This window comes from Hemiscyllium ocellatum, chromosome 4, assembly GCF_020745735.1.
Source record: "Hemiscyllium ocellatum isolate sHemOce1 chromosome 4, sHemOce1.pat.X.cur, whole genome shotgun sequence".
Taxonomy (NCBI): Eukaryota; Metazoa; Chordata; class Chondrichthyes; order Orectolobiformes; family Hemiscylliidae; genus Hemiscyllium; species Hemiscyllium ocellatum.
This window is the reverse complement of record NC_083404.1, coordinates 1,004,334-1,031,673: the sequence shown is the minus strand read 5'-3', so window position 1 is coordinate 1,031,673 and position 27,340 is coordinate 1,004,334. Positions and strand designations below refer to the sequence as shown.

The window sequence follows — 27,340 nt, the reverse complement described above, 5'->3', positions numbered from 1 at the left end:
TCCTATGTGGGACTTTATCAAAAGCTTTCTGAGAGTCCAGGTACACTACATCTACTGGATCTCCCTCATCCATCTTCAGAATTACATCCTCAAAAAATTCCAGATGATTTCCCCTTCATAAATCCATGCTGACTCTGACCTATCCTGTTACTACTATCCAGATGTGTCGTAATTTCATCCTTTATAATAGACTCCAGCATCTTTCCCATCACTGAGGTCAGACTAACTGGTCTATAATTTCCTGCTTTCTCTCTCCCACCTTTCTTAAAAAGTGGTACAACATTATCCACTCTCCAATCTGCAGGAACTGATCCCAAATCTATCGAAATCTGGAAAATAATCACCAACGCATCCACGATTTGTCAAGCCACCTCCTTCAGTACCCTGGGATGTAGACCATCAGGCCCCAGGGACTTATCAACCTTCAGACCTAACAGTCTCTCCAACACCAATTCCTGGCAAATATAAATTCCCTTAAGTTCAGGTCCTTCAGACACTGTTACCTCAGGGAGATTGCTTGTGTCTTCCCCAGTGAACACAGATCTGAAGTACCAATTCAATGCTTCTGCCATTTCTTTGTTCCCTGTAATATATTCCCCTGTTTCTGTCTTCAAGGGCCCAATTTTAGTCTTAACCATTTTTTTGCCTTTCACATACCTAAAAAAGCTTTTACTATCCTCCTTTATATTTTTGGCCAGTTTACCTTCGTACCTCATTTTTTTCTCTGCGTATTTCCTTTTAAGTAATCCTCTGTTGTTCTTTAAAAGCTTCCCAGTCCTCCGTTTTCCCACTTATCTTTGCTACGTTACAGTTTTTCTCTTTTAACTTTATATGTTTCTTAACTTCCCTCGTCAGCCACGGCCACCCATGCCTCCTCCTGGGATCTTTCTTCCTTTTTGGAATGAACTGATCCTGCATCTTCTGCATTATACACAGAAATATCTGCCATTGTTCCTCCACTGTCATCCTTGCTAAGCTATTGCACCATTGAACTTTGGCCAGCTCCTCCCTCATGGCTCCATAATTCCCTTTATTCAACAGAAGTACTGTCACTTCTGACTGTACCCTCTCCCTCTCAAATTGCAGATTGAAGCTTATTGTATTATGGTCACTACTTCCCAATGGCTCCTTCACTTCGAGGTCCCTGATCAATTCTGGTTCATTGCACAATACCAGATCCAGAATTGCCTTCTCCCTGGTCAGCTCCAGCACCACCTGTTCTAAAAATCCATCTCGGAGGCACTCCACAAAGTCTCTTTCTTGAGGTCCAATACCACCCTGATTCTCCCAGTCTACCTGCATGTTGAAATCCTCCATAACAACTGTAGTAACATCTTTGCGTCAGGCCAATTTCAGCTCCTGATTCAACTTACATCCGACATCTAGACTACTGTTTGGGGGCCTGTAGATAACTCCCAAGAGGGTCTTTTAACCATTAGAATTTCTCAGCTCTATCCACACTGACTCTACGTCCCCGCGCAAGGGACTGAATATCATCCCTTACCAACATGGTCACCCCACCCCCTCTGCCCGTCAGCCTGTCCTTACGATAGCACGTGTGGCCTTGAATATTCATTTCCCAGGAGAAAGTGAGGTTTGCAGATGCTGGAGATCAGAGCTGAAAATGTGTTGCTGGAAAAGCGCAGCAGGTCAGGCAGCATCCAAGGAGCAGGAGAATTGACGTTTCGGGCATAAGGCCTTTGCCCTGACCACTTGAAGCCACGTCTCAGTTACCCCCCACAATATCGTATCTGCCAATTTCCAAAAGAGCCTCACGCTCATCCATCTTATTTCTAATGCTTCGTGCATTCATATATAGTATTTTTAATTTGTTACTGCCCTTACCCTTCCCACAACTCCTATTTCACGCAACCTTACAGTATGATCCCTTTTTGAGTTTTTTGCTTCATTGATACTGTTGTCTTTCTTGACTTCCTTTGTTCTAACTTTCCCTTCAATTTCCTCCTTAAACATCCAGTTTATCCCCTCCCCCCACTACTAGTTACCTAATAGGCTGACGAAACATCTGGAACTGAACCTTCCAGCTCAGCGAGCAAACCTACATCTAAAATTCTTTAAGCTTTAAGTTGTCAGAATGAAGAATTTTTAGTTAAGCAAAAAAATACAGTGCTAAGTATAAGATCTGTTTCCTGTGCCAGTTATTAGTGGCAGAGAAGTCAAAATATTGAATTCAGAAGCATGAGATATTTTCAAGTTAAAGCCTGAAAGATGTCATTAAAAGTGGAACTTGTAAAGTCTGAATAGAAGGATACAATTTTCTTACCTTCTCACTGTACGTTAATTCAGAGTTAGAAATAGTGTACTATCATTGTCTGAGGAGAAAGTAAGGATTGCAGATGCTGGAGAATCAGCGTTAAGGGAGTGTGGTACATGAACAACACAGCAGGTCAGGCAGCATCCAAGGAGCAGGAGAGTTGACTTTCCGGCTTAATCCTTCTTCAGGACCATCCCGCGGCCACCTCCAACAACAAAACTTCCATGGCCTCCACAGAACACACCAATCCCACGGCCCATACCTCAGACCGTGCCACTTCCGTCCCTGTGGGTGTCACCTATGATGTTACTTCTGCTGCCAGTGATGACCTACCCCACCCCCAAACGTCACTGTCATCAACCACTCTGTCTCCACAGATGCTGTCAGTCACGTAACTGTCCACGTCACCATGGTCACATGACCGCACGCCCACACACTCCCACTTCAGAGACCGTGTCCACCCCCATTCCCAACTCCAGTCCTACATTAGACCTCAGCCTCAAGGCCTGCTGGGTATTTACCATCCCTCCTGACCTTCCCCTCACTGGCGAAAATGGTCAGTCCTCAGCAAAGCACTCACTACATTCCACTCTTCCCCCATGTGACCAAATTCCATACACGCCATGGCGTCAAATTCTTTTTCTGTCACCTCCGCCTCTGTACCTACATTTTTGATCTTGACTCCCACACACTCTGCCGCCTCCAACAAACTCCAAGGGTCCTGGCAGAAAGGTTATGCCTGAAATATCAATTCCCTTGCTCCTCAGCTGTTGTCTGACCTGATGTGCTTTTTCCAGCATCGCACTTTATCAACCTCTACTACTACCACTACTACCCAGTCCCCTGTGATGGGAACTCTCCATAAACTGTTTTTATGTTCAGATTTTATGCAGGCATCAGTAAGCTCAGTCTACAGTATTAGATCTGATCAAGTTTAAAAAAAAGCTGGATAAAAGGAATACTGGTTTTGTTGTTTTAATTTATCTCACCTTTACATCCATCTTTTCGTTGTTTGTCCAATTACTATTCTGCCCCTTTGACTCGTGCCATCACTCCATTAATTGTTTATTTTTATGCCATCCACCATAACATCAAATCTTTCATTTTTTTCATTTATTCTATCTGCTGCCTTCTACCTCACCACATCTTCCCATTTTGTTCTTTCCTGCTCCTTCCTGCCTCTGTACTGATTTAAAATTGTCAACTTGCAATGTTACTCTATCATTTACTAAATGTTACTTGTCATCTCTAAGATTTTCAGGTTTTGATGGGAGCAGTTTCTTTGTTTTCTCTTCATTGAGGCTGCCTTACCTGCTGAATATTTCCACCATTTTGTGTTTTTGTTTATAATAGCAAAGAGAGTGTGCAGCTTGAATGACATTGGTTTTAAGGATAACTTGCTTCTTGGAGGGAGAAGGGGGAGTGTGTGCGTTTAGCCTCTTCAGGAATGCTTTGAGAACAAACCTAGAATGTTTTTCTTGTCATGGCTTGGTTCAGAGTAGTCTGCTGCCTTAAGAGTCTGATGACAGGCATAGGGATGATATGCCCACCCAGCAGAATACCTGTAGTTTCCTTGTTTATTCTTCTTTCCTTTAATGAATAGTTGTATCCCATTTAGAATTAGAATTAGGTTTATTGTCATATGTACTCACATGAGTACAGTGAGACGTTTACAAGTCACCACTTACAGCACCATCTTAGGTCCCAAGGTATCTAGGTACAGAATCTTAATATGATTTGGTCTGTTCTTATTTACATGTGAGTTGATAGGGGGCTGGGATTCTGAAAGCACTGACCTTTGGAAAGCCTTTTTTAAATTACCTTGGAGCTGTAATGACAGATTCCAGGAGATTTATGAAAGGCAGAAATCCCCAAGGTACAATACCAACGACCAGGGAGAATGAGGCAACAAAAGAAGTTGGTTAGCTTCACTTATTAGAGGTGCTCTTGATTATTATGTGTTGTAAAACTACCCATCTTGAACTGTTTGAAGCTTAAACTCAAAATCTGAGCCTAAAATAGATAGTCGGTTCTGCTATAATGTGTTTCTCTTCAACATGAATAGACTTTAATGTGATTGAAAATTTTAGACTGTTAGTTGTAGAAAGTGAAATTTACATGTATCGACTACAATACATTTTCGGCCTCATTAGTTTAAATGGTGTGACTATTACGCGATTTTCTTACTACATGGGAGTGCACGAGAGCTGAACTATTGTATTATATCAGAACCAACCATGCTGTGATTTTTATACACTAAAAATTCTTTCTTGATTGTTTCAATGTTGTGAATTCCAATATTAAAACAAGATTGTGCTGAACACCCAGCAAGAACTTACTTTTGTGATTTCAAATTTGTTACAGTGTTTCATCCATTGACTTATGAAGGTGGAGTTGATTGGGACAGGTAATGTATGTTTGCAATTTTGCTGCTGCTTTGAATCTGCACTTACATGACATTGTAAATGTGATAACGGACCAGGACAACATGCAGAGTTTAAAATGTACAGTATTATGTTTGAATTGTTTTTAACCTTTGTGGAAATAAAATTTCCCCACGGTAGGTTCTTGCACAAAATATGAAGGCATGGGATTGAGGGTGATTTAGTGGGTTGGATCAGAAATTGGCTAGCTGAAAGAAGACAGAGGGTGGTGGTTGATGGGAAATATTCATCCTGGAGTTCATTTACTAGTGGTGTATCGCAAGGATCTGTTTTGGGGCCACAGCTGTTTGTCACTTTTATAAATGACCTGGATGAGGCATAGAAGGATGGGTTAGCAAATTTGCAGATGACACTAAGGTGGGGACACAGTTGTGGATAGTGATGAAGCATGTTGCAGATTACAGAGGAACATAGATAAGCTGCAGAGCTGGGCTGAGACGTGGCAAATGGAGTTTAATGCAGAAAAATATGGGAGGAGTAATGGGCGAATGGTAAGAATCTTGGCAGAGTAGATGAGCAGAGAGATCTCAATGTCCAGGCACGTAGATCCCTGAAAGTTGCCACCCAGGCATACGATGTGTTAGCTTTTATTGGTCAAGGGATTGAGTTTTGGAACCGAGAGACCATGCTGCAGCTGTACAAACTCTGGTGCAGTCATATGTGGGAGTGTTGTGTACAATTCTGATCACCGCATTATAGGAAGGACGTGGAAGCTTTGGAAAGGGTTCAGAGGAGATTTACCAGGATGTTGCTTGGTGTGGAGGAAACATCTTACGAAGAAAGGCTGAGTGACTTGAGGCTGTTTTCGTTAGAAAGGACAAGGTTGAGAGGTGACTTAATTGAGGCATGTGATCAGAGGTTTAGATAGGGTGGACAGTGAGAGCCGTTTTTCTTGGATGGCAATGGCTAGTGCAAGGGGACAAAGATTTAAATTGAGGGGTGATAGATATAGGACATTTGTCAGAAGTAGTTTCTTTACTCAGAAGTAGGAGCGAGGAACGTACTGCCTGCAACAGTAGTAGACTCGCCAACTTTAAGGACATTTAAATGGTCATTGGAGAGACACATGGACAAGAATGGAATACTGTAGGTTAGATGGACTTCAGATTGGTTCCAAGGTCCGAGCAGCATTGAGGACTAAAGGGCCTATACTGCGCTGTAATGTTCTATGTTCTAAAATGTATTGGCTTAATTGTAGCTTTCATTGGACAGTTGTAATTCAAAATCAGGATCACTTCAATATTGTACAAATTTGTCCACAGCATCGAGGATCCAAATCAGAAGATAGCGATGCTGACCCAGATCCTTGAATTTGGACAGACCCCAAAGCAGTTGTTCACCAGCCCACATCCTCAAAGGATAATGCCAAAGTTTCAAACCCTTTCCAAAGGATGCAGCCGAAGTACTTCTATAAACGAGTTGCCTCCAGGTAAATTTGCAGAAATTTGAACTGCAGTTATCATTATTAGAACATAAAAAAGTACAGCATAGAACCCAGATGTTGTGCCAAGGTTTAATCCTAATGTAAAAAATGATAATTTAACCTACACACCCCTCAACTCACTGCTCTCCATGTGCCTGTCCAGCAGTCGCTTAAATGTCCCCAATGACTCTACATACACCACCTCGGCTGGCAACACATTCCATGCATTCACAACTCTCTGTATAAAGAACCTACCTCTGTCTCCTCTATACCTTTCCCCTAATATCTTAAAACTATGACCCCTCATACCTGTCAATCCTGCCCTGGGGAAAAGTCTCTGGCCATTGACTCTCTCTGTTCCTCTCATTACCTTGTAAACCTCGATCAGGTCTCCTCTCTTCCTCCTTCTGTCCAGAGAGAAAAGTCCGAGCTTATTCAACCTTTCTTCACAGGGCAAAGCATCCTGGTAAACCTTCTTTGCACCCTCTCCAAAGCCTCTGTATCTTTCCTATAATAGGGCAACCAGAACTGGACACAATATTCCAAGTGTGGTCTCACCAGGGACTTGTAGAGCTGCAGCAAAACCTCGCGGCTCTTAAACTCAATCCCCCTGTTAGAAAGCCAAAACACCATATGCTTTCTTCACAACCCTATCCACTTGGGTGGCAACTTTGAGGGATCTATGTACTTGCACACCCAGATCCCTCTGTTCCTCCACACTGCCAAGAATCCTGTCTTTAATCCTATATTCAGCATTCGAGTTCGACCTTCCAAAATGCATCACTTCGCATTTATCCAAGTTGAACTCCATCTGCCATTTCTCAGCCCAGCTCTGCATCCTGTCTATGTCGCGCTGCAGCCTGCAATAGCCCTCATACTATCGACTGCACCTCCAACCTTTGTGTCATCGGCAAATTTATTAACCCACCCCTCAACCTCCTTGTACAAGTCATTTATAAAAACTACGAAGAGCAGAGCCCCAAGGGAGCCCACTCAACACTGACCTCCAGGCAGAATACTTTCCCGTAAATTGTGTACTAGTAATGATCTAGTCAGTGTTCCAGAAGCCTGAAGATGTTAAGTTAAGGTCATTACACTTTTATGCTCGATATACTTTAGTATCTTGTGTCCTTCTTTGCATTGAATGCCTACAGTTGGAAAGTCGAATGGCTTCTTCCTATGGTCTGCACCAACCCCCCACAAAGAGCATCTTCCCAGATCCAGCTTCACCTCCCCCCTCCCCCCCAACAACCCCACAGTTAACACAGCCAATCCACCTAGCCTGCACCTCCTTATACATTATGGGGAATCTACCGTGACCAATCTCTCTGTGGGAGAAAACCAGAGCAGCTGCCATAAGCTTACACAGGCATGGAGAGAATGTGCAAACTCCACGCAAAGTTACTTAAGGTTGGAGTCGAACGTTGGTCCATGGTCCTGCGAGGCAGTAATACTCACCACTGTGTCACCCTGCTTGAATGCAGAGCAATAGAGTAAATCAGCTAGTGCTGTGACTTCCATTCCTTTCCCCAGCACATGTTTGTTTAACTCTGTCTCCTGCTCCCCCAATTAATGGTATTTATTTTAGCTACTCTCTATAGTAGTAAGATCCACATTCTCTCCAGCTTTTAGGTAAGTAAATTTCTTCGGAGTTTCCAGTTAGATTTATTGGTGCTCCCATAAGTTGTTGGTGCTGGTTTTAACCACCACCTGATATTTTCTCAAACCATATGTTGCCATAAAGGAATCTGTTCAGTTATCCACTCAGCCTTTTCTGTTCTGGAGAAACAAGTCCCAGTTTGTGCAATGTTTCATAATAGGTATAACCTCTCCTTGCACACCATTTGTGCACCTTTTAATGCCAGAATGATCAGCAGCATCTTTATGGTTTCCATCTGTAACTGTGCAAATGTCATCCTAAAGTTATCAGCTGCACAGTTATAACATCGCCAATGCTGTTGTTTTTGCTGTCATTAAAATTACAATCTTTGATTCCATGTTATTTTTAAAACCATATAGGGACCAGATATGTGCCGAATACTTGTGTGATCTAACCAGAATTTTATGCAAATTTAATGTAACTTCGTTACCATTTTATTCCTTTAAAAATCAATCCCAATACTTTAAATGGTCGTCTTAAACTTTAAGCCCAGATTCCTGACCACGATTGTTTATAATTAGGATTTCAATTCCATAGGGTTGTTAATCAATGGAATTCCTTGCCCAGTGATGTAGATGATGCTACTTCAGTAACCATTTTTAAAGCTAAGGTAGATTTGATTTGAACAATGAAAGAATGAAGGGATATGGAAGAGCATGGGTAAGTGGAACGGAGGTCATGAAAAGGTCAGCCATGATCTTATTGAGTGGCAGAGAAGGCTCAAAGGGCCGGATGGCCAACTCCTGCTCCTAGCATTTATGTTCTTACCATCTTGTGTTCTTGTCTAATTCATTCTACAACATAAATGCAATCTTGTAAAAGGCAAATTATATCTGTTGTCTTTGTACTTTGCATACAGACTATTTATTAATTATAATCTTCTGCATCTATTAGAAAAAAGGCAATAAAAAAGCCATGCATCAGATTTAGATTATTCTTTATAAGTTGATATAGAGAATTGCTGCTGCCTGTACTGCAAACCTCAACACTGGTGCTGGTTATTTGAAGATGATATGGTGTCACAACAACCATTGTGGAGTTCCCTGTGCTCCAGAACATCATTTTCTGTTTTGCAGTTTCTTCCTGTGAAGATTCCTCATTTGAAGATTTGACAGAAGAAAGTCTAAAACTAGCTTGGAGCAATATTAGCAGACTGAGTATAGTGTACCAGCAGAAGATTCACAAAGAGTAAGTTCTATGTATTCATTCTGTGCTTTTCAGTAACTAACAACAGAATAAATTATGAGGTTATGAACTAAGTAAATATTTCTGTACAACTGTTTATGGATACAAGAACAGAAAAGTGAAAACCTTTCATAAGTGTTCACTCCTAACTGATATCATCTGCAATACCTACCCATCCACTCTCTTCCCACCTCTCAGGGAACACGATAAGTACATGATTCTGATAAAGTTAGAAGTGAAAAGGTCCTTTTCAGACCCACTTGTGATTATATAAGCTCCTGAATCCTGTTTTCATGTAAGATGGTGAAGAATAACAGTGGGTCATTTTTAACTTTTGCAGCAGGAAGAGAAATGGATAGAATGTTTTAAATCAAATTCGATTTTATTTTCCATTTTCAATTTGTTAAATATCAATGCCAGTAATTTCAGTTCTACAACAAACATTGCCAGGAGAAAATGAGGACTGCAGATGCTGGAGATCAGAGCTGAAAAATATGTTGCTGGAAAAGTGCAGGAGGTCAGGCACCATCAAAGGATCAGGAGAATCGCATTTCGGGCATAAGCCCTTCTTCCAAAACGATGATTCTCCTGCTCCTTTGATGCTGCCTGACCTGCTGCGCTTTTCCAGCAACACATTTTTCAGCTCTAATAAACATTGCCAGTCAACTAACTGTTGCTTTATGGTGAAGGATGAGCTTACTCTGTCAGTCTTCACTGACTTCTCTGGAAGGTTTTCTTGTTGGTATTGTGGCCTCTGATTGTGTTTGTATTTTCTTTTTTTTAAACCATTAGGGCAGTGACTGGGATCGCTGTAGTTCGCAATGGAACTTCGGTCTTTACAAGTTCCCAAGGTACTTTAGTCAATATCTGTGGACATGATCACCTGTAAATCAAAAAAAAATCAGCCATGTTTTATTGTTTCAGCTTCATGCTAGCCTATAAATTTAGATTTGACAAAGTAAAAGACAATTTGTATAAGTCTTTGTTTAGTGTATGGCAATAATCTTGCCCATCTCCACTTTCTTAACACTAGGGGTGGCACGGTGGTTCTGAGGTTAGCACTGCTGCCTCACAGCACCAGGGTCCCAGGTTCAATTCCAGCCTCAGGTGACTGTCTGTGTGGAGTTTGCACATTCTCCCCGTGTCTGTGTGGGTTTCCTCCCACAGTCCAAAGATGTGCAGGTCAAGTGAATTGGCCTTGCTAAATTGCCCATAGTGTTAGGTGCATTAGTCAGAGGGAAATCTCTCCTGGTGGGTTACTCTTTGGCGGGTTGGTGTGGACTGGTTGGGCTGAAGGGCCTGTTTCCACATTGTGAGGAATCTTAAAAGAAAATCTCTCTACAAGAGTTTTAACAAACTCACTATTAAGCGGCTAATAATATTTATGATAAAACTGTAAGAGTTTTTTAAAAAGTTATCATTTAACAGTTTGTCTAGCTGACTAATAAGTTTGTTTTTATGGTATGTCTCTGTTTTTGTTTGTATTCTGTAATGTAGCTTTCAATTTTATACACATTAATGTATCATACTTTCTTTTAATTTACAAAACAGATTCAACTCTAAAAATGTTTTCCAAGGAAAAGAAATTGTTACAACGGAGTATGTCCTTTTCAAATATGGTGAGATCTGGTGATGTAGAAAAAGAATAATAGCCAAAGAATCCCCAGGTGGAGTTCATTGCTCCTGAGGGTAAAGTAACATAACTTCAAAGCAAACAAAGAGTACGTGTTTTTGTCAAAGTCTACTCCAGAGGCTGTGCAGGCTACCCCTGAGACATTCTAACCTGCAAAATCATACACCTTTACAGTGATCAGCTGGTCTTGGAATAATGCTGAGATTGACGTAGTTAAGCTAAATAGACACTAGGTGCAGGAGTAGGCCATTCTGCCCTTCGAGCCAGCACCACCATTCATTATGATTATGGCTGATCATCCTCAACCAGTATCCTGTTCCTGCCTTATCCCCATAATCCTTGATTCCACTATCCTTAAGAGCTCTATCCAACTCTTTCTTGAAAGTATCCAGAGACTTGGTCTCCACAGCCTTTTGGGACACAGCATTCCACACAGCCACCACTCTCTGGGTGAAGAAGTTTCTCCTCAACTCTGTTCTAAATGGCCTATCCTTTATTTTTAAACTGTGTCCTCTAGTTCGGGACTCACCCACCAGCGGAAACATGCTTCCTGCCTCCAGAGTGTCCAATCCTTTAATAATCTTATATGTCTCAATCAGATCCCCTCTCAGCCTTCTAAACTCAAGGGTATACAAGCCCAGTCACTCCAATCTTTCAGCGTAAGATAGTCCCACCATTCCAGGAATTGACCTCATGAACTTACGCTGCACTCCCTCAAAAGCCAGAATGTCTGTCTTCAAATTTGGAGACCAGAACTGCATACAACATTCCAGATGCGGTCTCACCAGGGCTGTGTACAGCTGCAGAAGAACCTGTTTGATTCTATACTCAATCCCTCTTGCTATGAAGGCCAGCATGCTATTAGCTTTCTTCACTACCTGCTGTACCTGCATGCTTGCTTTCATTGATTGATGTATAAGAACACCTAGATCTCTTTGTACTGCCCCTTTACCTAACTTGACTCCATTTAAGTAGTAATCTGCCTTCCTGTTCTTGCCACCAAAGTGGATAACCATACATTTATCCACATTAAACTGCATCTTCCATGCATCTGCCCACTCACCTAACCTGTCCAGATCACCCTGTAATCTCCTAACATCCTCATCACATTTCACCCTGCCACCCAGCTTTGTATCATCAGCAAATTTGCTAATATTACTTTTAATACCATCATCTATATCATTAATGTATATTGTAAAAGGCTGTGGTCCCAGTACTGATCCCTGCAGTACCCCACTGGTCACCGCCTGCCATTCTAAAAGGGAGCCGTTTATCACTACTGTTTCCTGTCAGCCAACCAATTTTCAATCCAAGTCAGTATTTTGCCCCCAATACCATGCGCCCTAATTTTGCTCACTAACCTCCTATGTGGGACTTTATCAAAGGCTTTCTGAAAGTCCAGGTACACTACATCTGCTGGATCTCCCTTGTCCATCTTCAGAGTTACATCCTCAAAGCTGTGTGTCTGAGAAAGGGAAGGCATAAATCCATTAGACCATTTAATAAAAAGGAACAAGAGCAGGCTGTTCAACCCCTTGAGTGTGCTCCTCCAATCAGGGATCTGATTCCTCACAGCCACTTCCCTGCATTTCCCCCATTCCCCAACTGATCAGGAAACTATCTATCTCAGCCTTAAAGGTTCACAATTTCTCTTCCCCCACAGCTCTACCAAGGAGTTGCAAGATTCTCAACTTACCGAGATAAGAGATTTCCTCTCATCTCAGTTTTGTTAATGGTAATATGCTGAAGGTGAGCGTATGGTCATCAGGAACAGCAGACTTCAGCTAGGTAGTAACATCCTGTAAGGTGGCATAACATAATGTTCATTATATATGCTTCCAGTCAGCAAGCACCCCCTTTCAAATAAAGTAATAAAAGATGGTGAAAAACTGTAGTCTAGTCTTTGACAAGAGATGAGGAAAATCCTCAAAACAGCTGAAGGCTGTTTGTGTGGGTGGCACGGTAGCACAGTGGTTAGCACTGCTGCCTCACAGTGTCAGAGACCTGGGTTCAATTCCCACCTCAGGCAACTGTCTGTGTGGAGTTTGCACATTCTCCCCGTGTCTGTGTGGGTTTCCTCTGGGTGCTCCAGTTTCTTCCCACAGTCCAAAGATGTGCAGGTTAGGTGAATTGGCTGTGCTAAATTGGCCATAGTGTTAGGTGTAGGGGTAAACGTAGGGGAATGGGTCTGGGTGGGTTGCCCTTCGGAGGGTTGGTGTGGACTTGTTGGGCCGAAGGGCCTGTTTCCACACTGCAAGTAATCTGATAGTGAATATACTTACAGTGCATGGACATATTTCTGTTTTCGCAGTTTTAAATTATATAACATAGAACATAGAAAGATACAGCGCAGTACAGGCCCTTCGGCCCTCGATGTTGCGCCGACCGAATCCTACCTAACCTACACTAGCCCAATAACTTCCAAATGCCTATCCAATGCCCGCTTAAATGACCATAAAGAAGGAGAGTTCACCACTGCTATACTGGCAGGGCGTTCCATGAACTCTCAGAGTTCTATACTTTGTAATGCTGGATTTTTCTGTATTAATTCTGAGTGAAGCCCTCACTGTTGAATTTATATTGGTGATTTAAGGTACAAAATATATAAATATCAAAATTCTTCTCTTGTCTTGTCTTCCTTAATTGTTACTGAGGGTGTGTTTTAAATTGGTACAAAATGTAAAACCATCAAATAAATAATCTTAACTTTTGCAGGACTCCCTCTATCTGTCATTGTAACTTCGGCAGGAGGTTATTGGAAACCCCAGAGGAATGGCATGAACCTTAATTTATATTTTTACTTCCAGGTTTTCCTCCCAGCTTCTGCCGAAGTTACAGCATGAGATACCTATGTAATATTTACCCTGATATTTTCAATTCATTGGCCTCTGACTGGTCTGTTAAACTGATCTCCGTTTTTTTATTAGGCACTGTCATCTTGTTTGTTACTGGATGATACGACAGTCCTTTGTTCATCGTGGGACAACAATGTGTATGTATTAAATGAAACATAACCCTGAATGCTGGAGAGAAGAAACAGAAATAGAAATTGCTGATGAAACTCAGCAGATCAGGCAGCATCTGTGGGAAGAAAGTAGAGTTAATGTTTCACATCCAGTGTCATGAGTTCCGATCGAGCCCTGCTGAGTTTCACCATCAGTTTCTGTTTCTGAATGTATTAAATGGTCTGTTTAACAAATGTTGCTAAAAGGACTGTTTCAGTCAGTTGTTTCCAAGCCTCTGATGGAAATATTGGTGGACCTGTTTTTGAGAAATGTGGACTAAATGGAGTTAGTTTCAGTTGGAGAGCACCTAGATATAGCCATAGAAATGTTGCAACCCAGGCCATTGTGCCTGAGATAACTGAGGAACCTCAATAATGTCCATTTGAATAGCCCTGAAGCTTCAGGAGCAGATTCATCTTCCTTTTCAATGATTTGAGGGTTTCAGCCTCAGCCACCAGACAGAAAGTTCTGACACTCAGCATCTTCTGGGAGAAAATGTTTTCTTTTCCTCATGTTCTCTCTAATCCTTCTACTAATTACCTTCTTTCTGTGTCCTATAGTAATTGAATTCTCCACGCGAGGTAACAGGTCTTTCCTGCCCATTCTATCCAAGAATTTTGATATCCTACGTTATTTTAAACATTTAAATTATGTCACCCCTCAGCCTCCTCTATCCTAAGGAAAACAACTCTGAATTATCTCACTGTTCTTCTTAGCTGTAATGTTGAAGGCGCAGCAGCATTCATGTAAATCTCCTCTGTACTCGCTCTCGTGCAATTATGTCCTTGTTGTAATTTAGTGACTTAAACTGTACATAAAACTCCCAAAGTTGCCTAACTGGTATCTTCAATCGCTCCAGTATTTATAGTCAATACCTCACATTATGATGGAAGACATCCCATATGTCACCCTTAACTGCCTTTATCTACTCATTTGGTGATCTTCAGGATCCTGTGGGCATGTATTTCAATGTTTCACTTCCTCTGCCTCTCGTTATGTCCTCCCATTTATTGTGTATTCCTTTAAGTTTACCCTCCCCAGTTTGCACTTAGAGTCATAGAGGTATACAGCATGGAAACAGACTCCTCGGTTCAACTTGTCCTTATCTAGATATCCTGAATAAATCTAGTCCCGTTTGCCAGCATTTGACCCATTTCTACCTAAATCCTTCCTATTCATCTATCCATCCAGAGGCCTTCTAAATGTTGTAATTATACCAGCCTCCTCCATTTCCTCTGGCAGCTCATTCCATACACATACCACCCTCTGTGTGAAAAAAAAAATTGCCCCTTAGGTCTCTCTTAACTCTTTCCCTTCTCACCTTAAACCTATGCCCTCTAATTTTGGACTCACCTCATCCCAGGGAAAAGACTTTGTCTATTTATCCTATCCATGCCCCTCAGCCTCTGATGCTCCAGTGAAAACAGCCCCAGTCTATTCAGCTTCTCCCTATAGCTCAAACCCTCCAACCCTAGCAACGTCCTTGTAATTTTTTTTCTGAACCCTTTCGAATTTCACAGCATCCTTCCTATAGCAGGGAGTCCAGAATTGCATGCACTATTACAAAAGTAGCCTAACCAAAGTCCTGTACAGCCGCAACAATACCTCCCAACTCCTGTACTCGGTGCATACCAAACATCTCCATCGCTATCCTATCTATCTACGACTCTTCTTTCAGTGAACCTGCGCTCCAAGGTCTCTTTGTTCAAGACTTTACCATTAAATGTATGAGTCCTGCCCTGATTTGCCTTTCCAAAATACAGCACCTCACAATTATCTAAATTAAACTCCATCTGCTGCTCCTCAGCCCATTGCCCAGTCTGATCTAGATTCCATTGTAATCTGAGGTAAGTTTCTTCATCATTACTACACCTCTAATTTATCATCTCTCCAGACTGATCATCTGCCACTTTCCTGTCTACTCAACTAAACCATTGATCTCATTCTGCAATAAACAACCATCCTCTTCACAAGCAATTGTGCAGCCAATTTGTGTTGTCCGCAAAGTTCCAAATCCTACCTCCCATGTGTAAGTCAATATTATTGACATATATCACAAATAACAAGGGAATCCTGTGAAACATCACTGGAAACTGTTTTCCGTTCTTTGACGCAGCATCAACCATCATCCTATGTTTCTGTCACTGAAGTAGTCTTACATATAATTTACGAGTAAAAAATGAGGTCTGCAGATGCTGGAGATCACAGCTGAAAATGTGTTGCTGGTTAAAGCACAGCAGGTTAGGCAGCATCTCAGGAGCATCCGAGGAGCACCTGAGATGCTGCCTAACCTGCTGTGCTTTAACCAGCAACACATTTTCAGCTGTGATCTCCAGCATCTGCAGACCTCATTTTTTACTCGAAGATTTTAACCTACTGCGAATCCTCTTGCAAGGATGCCTTCCTTGAAGAAGCTCTCTTCCTCCCTCTCCTGAGATGCTGCCTAACCTGCTGTGCTTTAACCAGCAACACATTTTCAGCTTACATATAATTTACCATATTACCCTGCATTCCATGGACTTCATTTTTCTAACCAGCTTACCATATGGGATTTTCTCAGATGCAGTACTAAGATCTATGTAGACCAGATCCATTGCACTATCCCCATCAATCCTCCTTTTAATCTCTCAAAAATGTATTTAGTTAATAAGATATGGCCTTCCCTAATGAAACTATGCTGACTGTCCTTAATTAATCTGTAGGCAAAAGTGAGGACTGCAGATGCTGGAGATCAGAGCCAAGATTAGAGTGGTGCTGGAAAAGCACAGCACGTCAGGCAGCATCTGAGGAGCCCTTCTTCAGGAATGAGCCTGAAACGTTGATTTTCCTGCTCCTCGGATGCTGCCTGACCTGCTGTGCTTTTCCAGCACCGCTCTAATCTTGACCCTTAATTAATCTGTACCTCTCCAATGAACAGATTCCTATTTCTCTGTATTGATTCTAGCAATTTGTTCACCACCAAGGTCAGACTGTTTGGCATTTAATTATTTGGCCCATCCCTTGGACCCTTTTTGAATAATTGTTTGATGTTATGAGTCACACGGTGGCTCAGTGGTTAGCACTACTGCCTCAGAAAATCAGGGAGCCAGGTTCGCTTCTAGGTTCGGGGACTGATTGTGTGGAATTTGCACATTCTCCCTGTGTCTGTGTGGGTTTCCTCCGGGTGCACTGTTTCCTCCCATGATCCAAAGATGTGCAGGTTAGATGAATTAGTTATACTAGTGGTTAGCACTGCTGCCTCACAGCGCCAGAGACCCGGGTTCAATTCCCGCCTCAGGCGACTGACTGTGTGGAGTTTGCACGTTCTCCCCGTGTCTGCGTGGGTTTCCTCCGGGTGCTCTGGTTTCCTCCCACAGTCCAAAAATGTGCAGGTTAGGTGAATTGGCCATGCTAAATTGCCTGTAGTGTTAGGAGTAGGGGTAAATGTAGGGGAATGGGTCTCAGTGGTTTGCGCTTCGGCGGGTCGGTGTGGACTTGTTGGGCCGAAGGGCCTGTTTCCACACTGGACAATTTACTTAGATTACTTACAGAGTGTCCAGGGATGTAGAGGGTAGATGGATAAGTCAGGGGTAAATGTGGAGTAATAGGGTAGGGGAATGGGTCTAGGTGGGTTGCTCTTTGGAGGCCTGGTATGGACCTGTTGGGCCGAATGGTCTGTTTCCCCACTGTAGGGATTCTTAAAAATAACATTAATATTTGCCAATTTTGAATCCACATCTGTATCTAGTGAGGATTGGGAAGTGATTTTCAGAGCATCTGCTGTTCCCTCCCTGGCTTCCTTTAACAGAGTGATTTGGGTCGGTTTGTTTACCCGTCTTCAAGGAGATTGGTTCCCTTCAGTATTCCAAAAAAAGCAAAATGCTGCAGAACCTGCAAATCTGAAACAAGCACAAACATTGCTGGGGAAACTCAGCAGGTTCCCTGGATGACCAAGGGAAGTAGAGGATAAGATAAAAATGAAAAACAATGTTGTGGGAAATGTCAGTTGAAATAAAGTTGAAGACTGGGCAGAAAGAATGTGGGGGGGATATTCAAAAGAAGGACTCTAGGAATGTAAGAGTAAAATGTAATGGTTACCATAAAAGGAAGCAGCTGCAGAAAGGGTCTCTCCTATGTTGCTGAAGGAAGCTGGAATTGAGATCAAAGAATCATATTGCAAATCATATTACAACCCTGTTCAAAATAAGGAAGAGGGATAAACTCAATACAGAAGTTACTGAATCACTGACAGATCATTACCTAGGACATATAAATTCTCACTTGCTGAGGGTTAAAAATCTCACACCACCAGGTTATAGTCCAACAGGTTTTTTTGGAAGCACTAGCTTTCGGAGAGCATCTCCTTCATAAGGTGGTTGTGGGATATAATCACCTAATGAAGGAGCAACGCTCCGAAAGCTAGTACTTCCAAAAAAAACCCCTGTTTAACTATAACCTGGTATTGTATGATTTTTAACTTGTCTGCCCCAGTCCAACACTGGCACCTCCAAATCATCACTTGAAGTGTAGTTAACATAGGGCGGTCAGCACAGATTTGTTGGAAACAAATTTTGCCTTACTAACCTGATTGAATATTTTGGTGAAGTAGCAGAGGAGTTGATGAAAGCAGCGCAGTAGATGATAGATTTATGAAATACAGTTTGAAATTTCATAAATCTTAATGGTTATTCAGTCAAAGGAATTTGCATGGAATTAAAGGGATATTGGTAACTTGTGTGCATAATTAGCGAAATGATAGGTGGCAGATACTCATGAGAAATGGATAGTTGTCTGATTGGAGTGTATTTTGCATTGTATTACTAAGTACAATCTTTAGCTGAAGTATGATTAAAGGAAACGGAATAATTGATCGTTGTAAACTATATGTTGATATCATGTACCGGTTGGCACTTCACTGGGAGATGCTGAACATTCAAAGGTGCAGTTTTTAAATGATGCGTTCATTTAGACTGTATTCAGACCAATGTTTTTGGATTTTAATAACTGAGATTAGACTGTCAAAGCCTGCAAGTAGAGGTTTTCCCTGAAGAAGGGTTTATTCCTGAAACGTCGATTCTCCTGCTGCTCGGATGCTGCCTGACCTGCGCTTTTCCAGCACCACACTTTTCAACTCTGGTCTCCAGCATCTGCAGTCCTCACTTTCTCCTAGTATCTAAAACTGTGGTGGGTTTTGATCTAACGTGGGGAGAGACTGTATTTTCTGGCAAGTGATCAAAAAGAATATATCATATATTTAAATGAATTGGCAAAAGGACAGAAATGAAATGCTTTCACACAGGTGATGGTTAAGATCTAACATGTACCAGCTTACAGGGTGGTGTAGATTTTGAGAAGTTTCAACAGACCATTAGGAATGTAACTGAAAAAGAGAGACAGTGAAGACTCACGGAACGTTTCGAAGAACGTCTCTGGGACACACACCAAACAACCCCACCGCCATTTGGCTGACCATTTCAACTCCCCCTCCCACTCTGCCCTGGGCCTCCACTGCCAAATCCAAGTCAATCGACGCCTGGAGGAAGAATGCCTCATCTTCCACCTGGGGACCTTCCAACTACACGGCATCAACATAGACTTCATCAGTTTCCCCATTTCCCCATTCCCCACCTCAATCCAGATCCAACCCTTCAACTTGGCACTGCCCTCTTTGACTGTCCTATCTGTCCATCTTCCTACCCACCTATCCGCTCCACCCTCCCCTCCAATCTAGCACCATCATCCCCTACCTGCATCTATCTATCACCTTCCCAGCTACCTCCCTTCTACCACCCCCCCCACCCGTTTCCAAATTCCTGATGAAGGGCTTATGTCCGAAATGACAACTTTCCTACTCCTGGGATGCTGCCTGACCCGCTGTGCTTTTCCAGCACTACACTTTTCGATGTAACTGAAGAAAACTAATTTACAGAGACCTGATAAAAAATAAACTTGGGTCAGGGACCAAATTAGACAGTTCTTTCAAAGAACTGACAATCATGAGGTTAAACAATGTCCCTCTATGCAGACTGTATGATTCAAGTAAACATTTTTGATAGACGTGAGTATAAACAATGGTCTGATGTATTTCTGGATTCATTGTTACAGATATTTTTACTCAGTAGCTTATGGACGAAGACAAGATACACTCATGGCTCACGATGATGCTGTGAGCAAGATCTGCTGGAATAATGACCATTTATATACTTCTTCCTGGGATTCTACAGTCAAGGTCAGTGCTGCTAGTTGATCTTTTGAGGCATTGTAGGTGGGAAGTCCAGACTAAGTGCAGTTTTCAGCTGAAGTGTGATTAGAGGAAGCAGAATAATGGAACCATTGTACATCAATATCATGGCACTTCAGTGCATTACTGGGAGATGCTGAGCATTCAGAGGTGCAGTTTTCAGATGATGCATTAATTTAGACTGTAAGGTTTAATGGCATTACTTGAAGACCAAAGTATTTCTGGTATCCTGCCAGATATTTATTTTTCATTTTGTAAACCATGAGAGAGTGTTAAATTCATGGAAGTCACTGTTTTCACCTGGAAGGACTATTTTAGGTCTTGTATGATTAGATGGCAAAAGATCTAAAGGCAGCTTTTGCTTTTACTGCACTTGCATGGGTGTTATGAAAAGGGGAGTGTGTGTTGGTGGTGATTGGCAAATGGATCACAATCTTGTGAAAGGAATAATCTATAGGGAATGCTGCTGGTGAATGGAAAAGAGATAGATGTGTGATAATCACATCTTGCTGGAAGTGGCTGAAATGCCAGGGGATGATCCAGTACATGTGACTCTGATAGTGTGAATGATGAGGGCAAGGACCTCCAATTCTGGGAGGGAAGATGTAAGGGTGAGAGCAGAGCTTTGTGAAATGTAACAGACATCGTCGAGGGTCCTGCCTTCTGAAAGGAGAGTCTTCAGTTGAATTAAAAGAATGACATACACTGTATAGGATACACTGTCTCTATTCACATCCTCCAATCTCTCTCTGTAAATGGAAAAGCCTTGGGAAAAGTTGATGAGCAGAGAGATCTGCGAGTTCAGGACCATTGTACTCTGAAGGTGGCTACACAGGGTGGATAGAGTGGTCAAGAAGGCATATAGTATGCTTGCCTTCATTGGACGGGGTATTGAGTATAAGAGTTGGCAGGTCATGTTAACATTGTCCAAGACATTGGTTTGGCCGCATTTAGAATACTGTGGACAGTTCTGGTCGCCACATTACCAAAAGGATGTGGACGCTTTGGAGAGGGTGCAGAGAAGGTCTATGAAGAAGTTAACTGGTATGGAAGGTGCTAGCTATGAAGAGAGGTTGAGTAGATTAGCTTTATTTTCATTAGAAAAAAGGAGATTGAGGGGGTCCTGATTGGGGTTTACAAAATCATGAAGGATATAGACAGGGTGGGTAGAGATAAGCCTTTTCCCAGGGTGAGGGATTCAATAATGAGAGGTCACATGTTCAAGGTGAGACATGAAAAGTTTAAGGGAGATATGCGCGGCGCACATAGTGTGGTGGGTATCTGGAAAGCGTTGTCAGCAGAGGTGGTAGAGGCAGGCACGATAGATTCATTTAAGGTGCGTCTGGACAGATGCATGAGTAGGTGGGGATATTCCTGAGATGCTGCCTGGCCTGCTGTGCTTTGACCAGCAACACATTTGCAGCAGAGGGATACAGATGCTTAGGAATTGGGTGACAGGTTCAGACAGTGGATTTGGATTGGCTCAGGTTTGGAGGGCCGAAGAGTCTGTTCCTGGGCTGTAAATTTTCTTTGTTCTTTGTCTGCGTCATTGAAACTGATATAATAATTTTGCATACGAGTGTTTCTAAATTGCACTGTCAGTTTTGGCTGTCCAAATGGGGATGTGATGAGGTGCCCTTGGGAGCAGAGAGAAATCAGTGTACTGGGGTCTGAGCGATAATTTACAGAGGAATTTTAAGGAGTGCGTGGGGACTAACACCAAATGGTGAGATGCTTTGCTGTATTCTAGAGGTTCCCAATTCCTTCTGTCCATGTTTGAGCGGCTGGCCCCTTCCTGTGTTTGGTGAACGTCACCTCACATCAGTCCCTCCGATCCCTCAGCAAGACATCTAGGTAGGGGACTCAGGATCTTCCAACATCCTTTGAACTAGAAATCCTTTTAATTGGTCAATGCAGTGAGTGAGTAGCCAGTCTGACCTCTGGGACAGAGAGCAGAATCCTAACCCTGTAGCTGGGTTAGACATTGAAGTGGTTTCATCCTTAATCACTAAGTCTGTGTCTCCCATCTTCTGTCATGTTCAACTTTGATAGTGAATTAGCTTGATTGTCATGAGTACAGGGAAGAGTTTACAGGTTGTCACTCATTGCACCATCTTAGGTACAAAGGTACCTCGGTACAGAATCTTAGGTATAAAACAAAAAAATAAGGAAATCAAAGTTTAAAAAGTTAAGCATTACTAAAAATAGGAAAACAAAGAAACATAGTTAGCAGCTCCTGGACCTGAAATATTGTTAGAAACAGAATTCAATAAAATTTAGACGAGACCACCAGAGCTGGAAACAAGACAATTTATTCTACGATCTTGCAGGAAAGGACCCCAATTGCAGAAAGCAATTGAAGTGATGATTATTCAAACTACTACAGTTATACTTTTGAGCTGCATGAGGTCACCTCTCCCGACTCCTGCATTACCCAACCTCTCTTAGTATTTTGCCTCTGCCCATCTATGCTGCACGCCCATTGCCCCCTTCCCCAGGTTGGCAACTTTTCTCTCTAAGTGCTGACACACACATTATTTTGTCGACAGTACATCAAGATCTGGTTTAACATTTTATATCAATACTGCTGGTACATTCCATCCTCGGACATTTCGTTAACTTGTATCATTTTTTTTAGCCCAAGCATTTCCGTTATCTCAGCTTTTTGCTGAAAACGTCCTTTTTAAAAAGAACTTATTTGCTGTAATAATTACACACCAAAGTTAGTATTTAATTAACCACAATTCTACACTGAAAAGTAGAGATACTCTTCCCTAAATACCTGCAGGGTTAATAGTTCTGTTGCTGTACCCCTTTTCTGTATGCTTTCTCTATACCTGCAAAAACAACACTTTTCCCCATTTCAAAAATAGGAAAACAAAGAAACATAGTTAACAGCTCCTGGACCTGAAACATTAACTCTGATTTCTCTTCACATATGCTTCCAGACCTGCTGAGCTTCTCCAGCAGTTTGAGGTTTTTTTTTTCTAATTTGTACAGCATCTGCAGTTCTTTTGATTTTTATTAAAGATTGGTTTGCTCTTTGATAATTAATATCTGTTCTAGTGTTAGTAATCACAATAATCTATATTTGACCCATTTTCTGCCTTAGGAACTAAATAAACCACAAAATTTCTGTCCAAAAGATTAAACCACAAAGGTTCATGTATTTCTTTTCAACAATTATGTATATTCTGGTATTCACATTTTTCTATTGTAATCCCATAACTTTAGGTTGATATTGATTCAGTCAGCAGGGTTGGGCGAGCACAATTTAATTGTTGGAAATTTCCATTTGAATGACATTTATTTTTTACTAAAATGTTTCTCATCTGTAAAATTGGGTGTATTTTGAAAGATGGTGGTTATGATGAGAATTCTCTGGAAACCATGAATTATAGACCTACGTTCCTGGATTGAATCCCTTGTGCTTGCTAAGAATGGAAGCTCTGTTCCTTAACTGAAAATGGGACCAGATGTGTAAGTCTGGTTCACTCACCTGATCTTCCTGCTCTACCAAATTTGCAGTAGTCAGATCTCCAAAAACTTTCCATTGCACACACAACACGAGCAATGTCAGTTATAAATCGTTTTACATTTCGTGCATTTGTGTGTATATTTCATTGTCATTATCACTTGTGATGCAGTTGATACAGGTGCCCCACTGTCCACAGGCTGTTAATGCCACATAAAGTAGTAGCAAGAATTGAGTACTTACACAAATAATATTTACTCTTGCAGTCTCTGTACTTTGCTAAAGTGCAGAAAATAACAGGAAGACATTTCAAAGTAAAGTTTACTAGTTTTAATTTAATAAACAAGCTCATACTACTCCGAGTAGTTGGGTGTGTGGAATGCTCTGCCTGCGACAGTAGTAGACTCGCCAACTTTAAGGGCATTTAAATGGTGATTGGGTGGGAATATGGATGAGAATGGAAGAGTGTAGGATAGATTGGCTTCAGATTGGTTCTGCAGGGTCGGTGCAACATCTGCGCTGTACTGTTGTGTTCTAAATTCTAGATGGTGCTCATTGGTTTGTTTTTACCTGAGTCTGTCATGGTTCAATGTATATTGATTAAATTGTCTCCACTTTTTGATGATGACACATACCCATATCTGTGCCAATAATTAACATGAATGACACTTATTTTTTCTACAACAGGCAGACTTACATATTCAGCAAGAATCTGCCAGAATATTTGTGACTTTGTTGATGTGTTTGGTCTCAGGTTCTCTTTCTGATCTGGTTTAGGAATTTCTGCCTGCCCAATCAAGGTCTCTACCTCAAAAAGGTGGCAGCTCTGCAGCTGGCAACTTGGGCATTAGTATAAGTTTGGAAGCTAATAAATAAATGGCTCAGAGATGCACTAGCCCCTTGGTGGACTTGAGTGAGTCCTGTTAAGGATAAGGGAGGTCAGTATTGTGACCAAAGCCCTGAAAAGGGAGTAGGCTTTTTTTTTTAAAGAGGCCGTCTTGCTTCAAAATATAAACTGTCACTTTAAACAATGTGCAAGACTTATTCCTCCTACACTCGACATCTGCTCCTCTGGGCTGATGGGTTTTCTCCTGCTGACCAGTACAGACCCCTGCCTGACCTGTATAAATTGGTTGATCCTGCTATCGACCTCTGTACAAATTCTCTTCCTACAAATACAAAGTCTGCTGCAATCTCAACGATATAATAACAGCAGCTTATACTCGTGTTTGTGTGCTGTCACTGTTTTACACATGTCCCATGGCCCTTCAGGCAGGCACATGGGAAGCTTGTGTTTACTGAACCAAATACTTTGACAACAGTTGAGAATTTTACTGGCAGACAACAAGTAATCTTAAAATCTCATTTCTCTAAAAGTGTTCCAGTATCCTGTGTGTACATATACACTCTAGGAATAGTCGGAGTTTGCTTATACCAAACTAGGAAGCATTACATAAAGTATTAGAGTACACAGGAGGATCAAATCACTTAAGACAGGCTGTGTGGTGCATTTTCTTTCCTCTGACATTTCTCCTCTGTTGTATGAGCTCAGTGGCATTGTCTTCATTTGTTTCCAAGTTTACCTAGTCAATCCCAACAAAAGCATTTCTGTACTGGTCAGTGCAAACTCTTGCTCTGAGTCTAATGTGCATTTCTCAGCATGTGTCCATGTGATTAATTGAAAACTGCTTGACTCCTATTTATTTATTGTGTTTATGCAATATTTCCCCATCAGGAAAAAGGACCTCTATTGTTTTGTCATAGGTGTTTCCTACTTTCAGGCCTGGTAAGTAGTTAATATTAGCCAGGGGGATGTCCTTTTGTGATACAGATCACAGCAGCTTGAGGCTTAAATTATTTACTTTGTTGAAGAGAAAGTTAATCACTTCCCGGTATTGAAAGTTCTTTTTCTTGAACTCAATTATATAATATAATTATTTAGAAACATTTTTAATTTTATAATAAAGTTTCAGTTCCTGACAGAAATTGATTTTTTTTTTGCCTTTTGCTCGGCTGTAGGTCTGGAAATGTGCCTCTGCTGATCTCTCTAACTCGAAGAAGAATAGCTGTGAGCTAATGGCCGAACTGGAACATGATGCAGGTGTAAGTGCACAGATTGTGGAGTTTCTCATTATCACTGCATTCATTTGACCACTTAGTGGTCAAAATTTGTTGGTGTCCATTGAAAATTGAAACTATTTTAAACTGAGGAGAACAGTGTTGAATTTAAAAGGTCCATAAGATGGAATAGACAGACAAGTGGCAGAAGAAGCTCAATGCAGAGAAATACATTTCATACTATCAACTGAAATGATTCATTTTGACAGGAAGAACATAGACGATAGGAACTAAAAGATACAACTCTAAAGGGGATGCAGGAACAAAGGGACTTGGGTGTATGTTTGCATAAGTCATTAAAGATGGCATAACTGTTTAATAAAGCATAGCATATCGTAGGCTTTATAACAGGGCCCATAAAATACAGGACCAAAGAGGTTATGTTGGGCTTGTACAGGACATTGGTTCAGCCTCAGTTCGAGTATTCCATCCAGTATTGAGTGCCACACTTAAGGAAGGATAGGATTCATGAGAAGGGGACCCAGATAAGAAATTGCAACAATGAATTTGATCAGAAAAGATAGGACCGTTTTCCATGGCAACAAGCAAACTGAGGGGAGATTTGATGAAGTTATATAAAATCACTAGGAGCCTGGACAGATTAACTAAAGCTAATAGCATGCTGAAAGATGTGTGACTGGAAAAGCACAGCAGGTCAGGCAGCGGCCAAGGAGCAGGAGAATCGATGTTTCGGGCATAAGCCCTTCAGGAATGAGGAAGGTGTGTCAAGCAGACTAAGATAAAAGGGAGGGAGGACGGACTTGGGGGAGGGGCGTTGGGAATGTGATAGGTGGAAGGAGGTTAAGGTGAGGGTGATAGGCCGGAGTGGGGTTGGGGGCGGAGAGGTCAGGAAGAAGATTGCAGGTTAGGAAGGTGGTGCTGAGTCAGAGGGTTGGGACTGAGACGAGGTGGGGGGAGGGGAAATGAGGAAGCTGGAGAAATCTGCATTCATCCCTTGTGGTTGGAGGGTTCCTAGGCTGAAGGTGAGGCGCTCTTCATCCAGGCGTAGTGTTGCTATGGTCTGGCGATGGAGAAGTCCAAGTACCTGCATGTTCTTGGTGGAGTGGGAGGGGGAGTTAGTGTTCAGCCACGGGGCACTTGGGTTGATTGGTCCGGGTGTCCCAGAGGTGTTCTCTGAAACGTTCCACAAGTAGGCGGCCTGTCTCCCCAATATAGAGGAGGCCACAGCGGATGCAGTAAATGATGTGTGTGGAGGTGCAGGTGAATTTGTGGTGGATATGGAAGGATCCCTTGCGGCCTTGGAGGGAAGTAAGGGGGGAGGTCTGGGCGCAAGTTTTGTATTTCTTGCGGTTGCAGGGAAGGTGCCGGGAGTGGAGGATGGGTTGGTGGGGGGGTGTGGACCTGACAAGGGAGTCACGGAGGGAGTGGTCTTTCAGGAACGCTGATAGGGGAGGGGAGGGAAATATATCCCTGGTGGCAGATTTCCGGTCTCCAAATTTGAGCAAAGACATTCTGCCTATTGAGGGAGTGCAGCGTAGGTTCACGAGGTCAATTCCTGGAATGGAGGGACTATCTTATGTTGAAAGATTGGAGCGACTGGGCTTGTATACCCTTGAGTTTAGAAAACTGAGAGGGGATCTGATTGAGACATATAAGATTATTAAAGGATTGGACACTCTGGAGGCAGGAAACATGTTTCCGCTGATGGGTGAGTGCTGAACCGAGGACACAGCTTAAAAATACGAGGTAGACCATTTAGGACAGAGATGAGGAGAAACTTCTTCACCCAGAGGGTGGTGGCTGTGTGGAATGCTCTGCCCCAGAGGGCAGTGGAGGCCCAGTCTCTGGATTCATTTAAGAAAGAGTTGGATAGAGCTCTCAAAAATAGTGGAATGAAGGGTTATGGAGATAAGGCAGGAACAGGATACTGATTAAGGATGA

General features: G+C 42.1%; 1 protein-coding gene across 2 annotated transcripts in view; it reads left to right on the top strand.

Annotated features, from left to right (window-relative positions):
- The window catches only part of nsmaf (neutral sphingomyelinase (N-SMase) activation associated factor), a 92,745-nt gene that overhangs the window by 51,069 nt on the left and 14,336 nt on the right, over positions 1-27,340 (top strand). For both annotated transcript variants that reach the window (XM_060822633.1, XM_060822639.1), the window contains 8 exons: positions 4,640-4,682; positions 5,982-6,148; positions 8,879-8,990; positions 9,780-9,838; positions 10,539-10,606; positions 13,548-13,612; positions 19,710-19,833; positions 25,340-25,423. In XM_060822633.1, the coding sequence (XP_060678616.1) occupies positions 4,640-4,682; positions 5,982-6,148; positions 8,879-8,990; positions 9,780-9,838; positions 10,539-10,606; positions 13,548-13,612; positions 19,710-19,833; positions 25,340-25,423 (722 nt within the window). The remainder of the gene's footprint in view (positions 1-4,639; positions 4,683-5,981; positions 6,149-8,878; positions 8,991-9,779; positions 9,839-10,538; positions 10,607-13,547; positions 13,613-19,709; positions 19,834-25,339; positions 25,424-27,340) is intronic.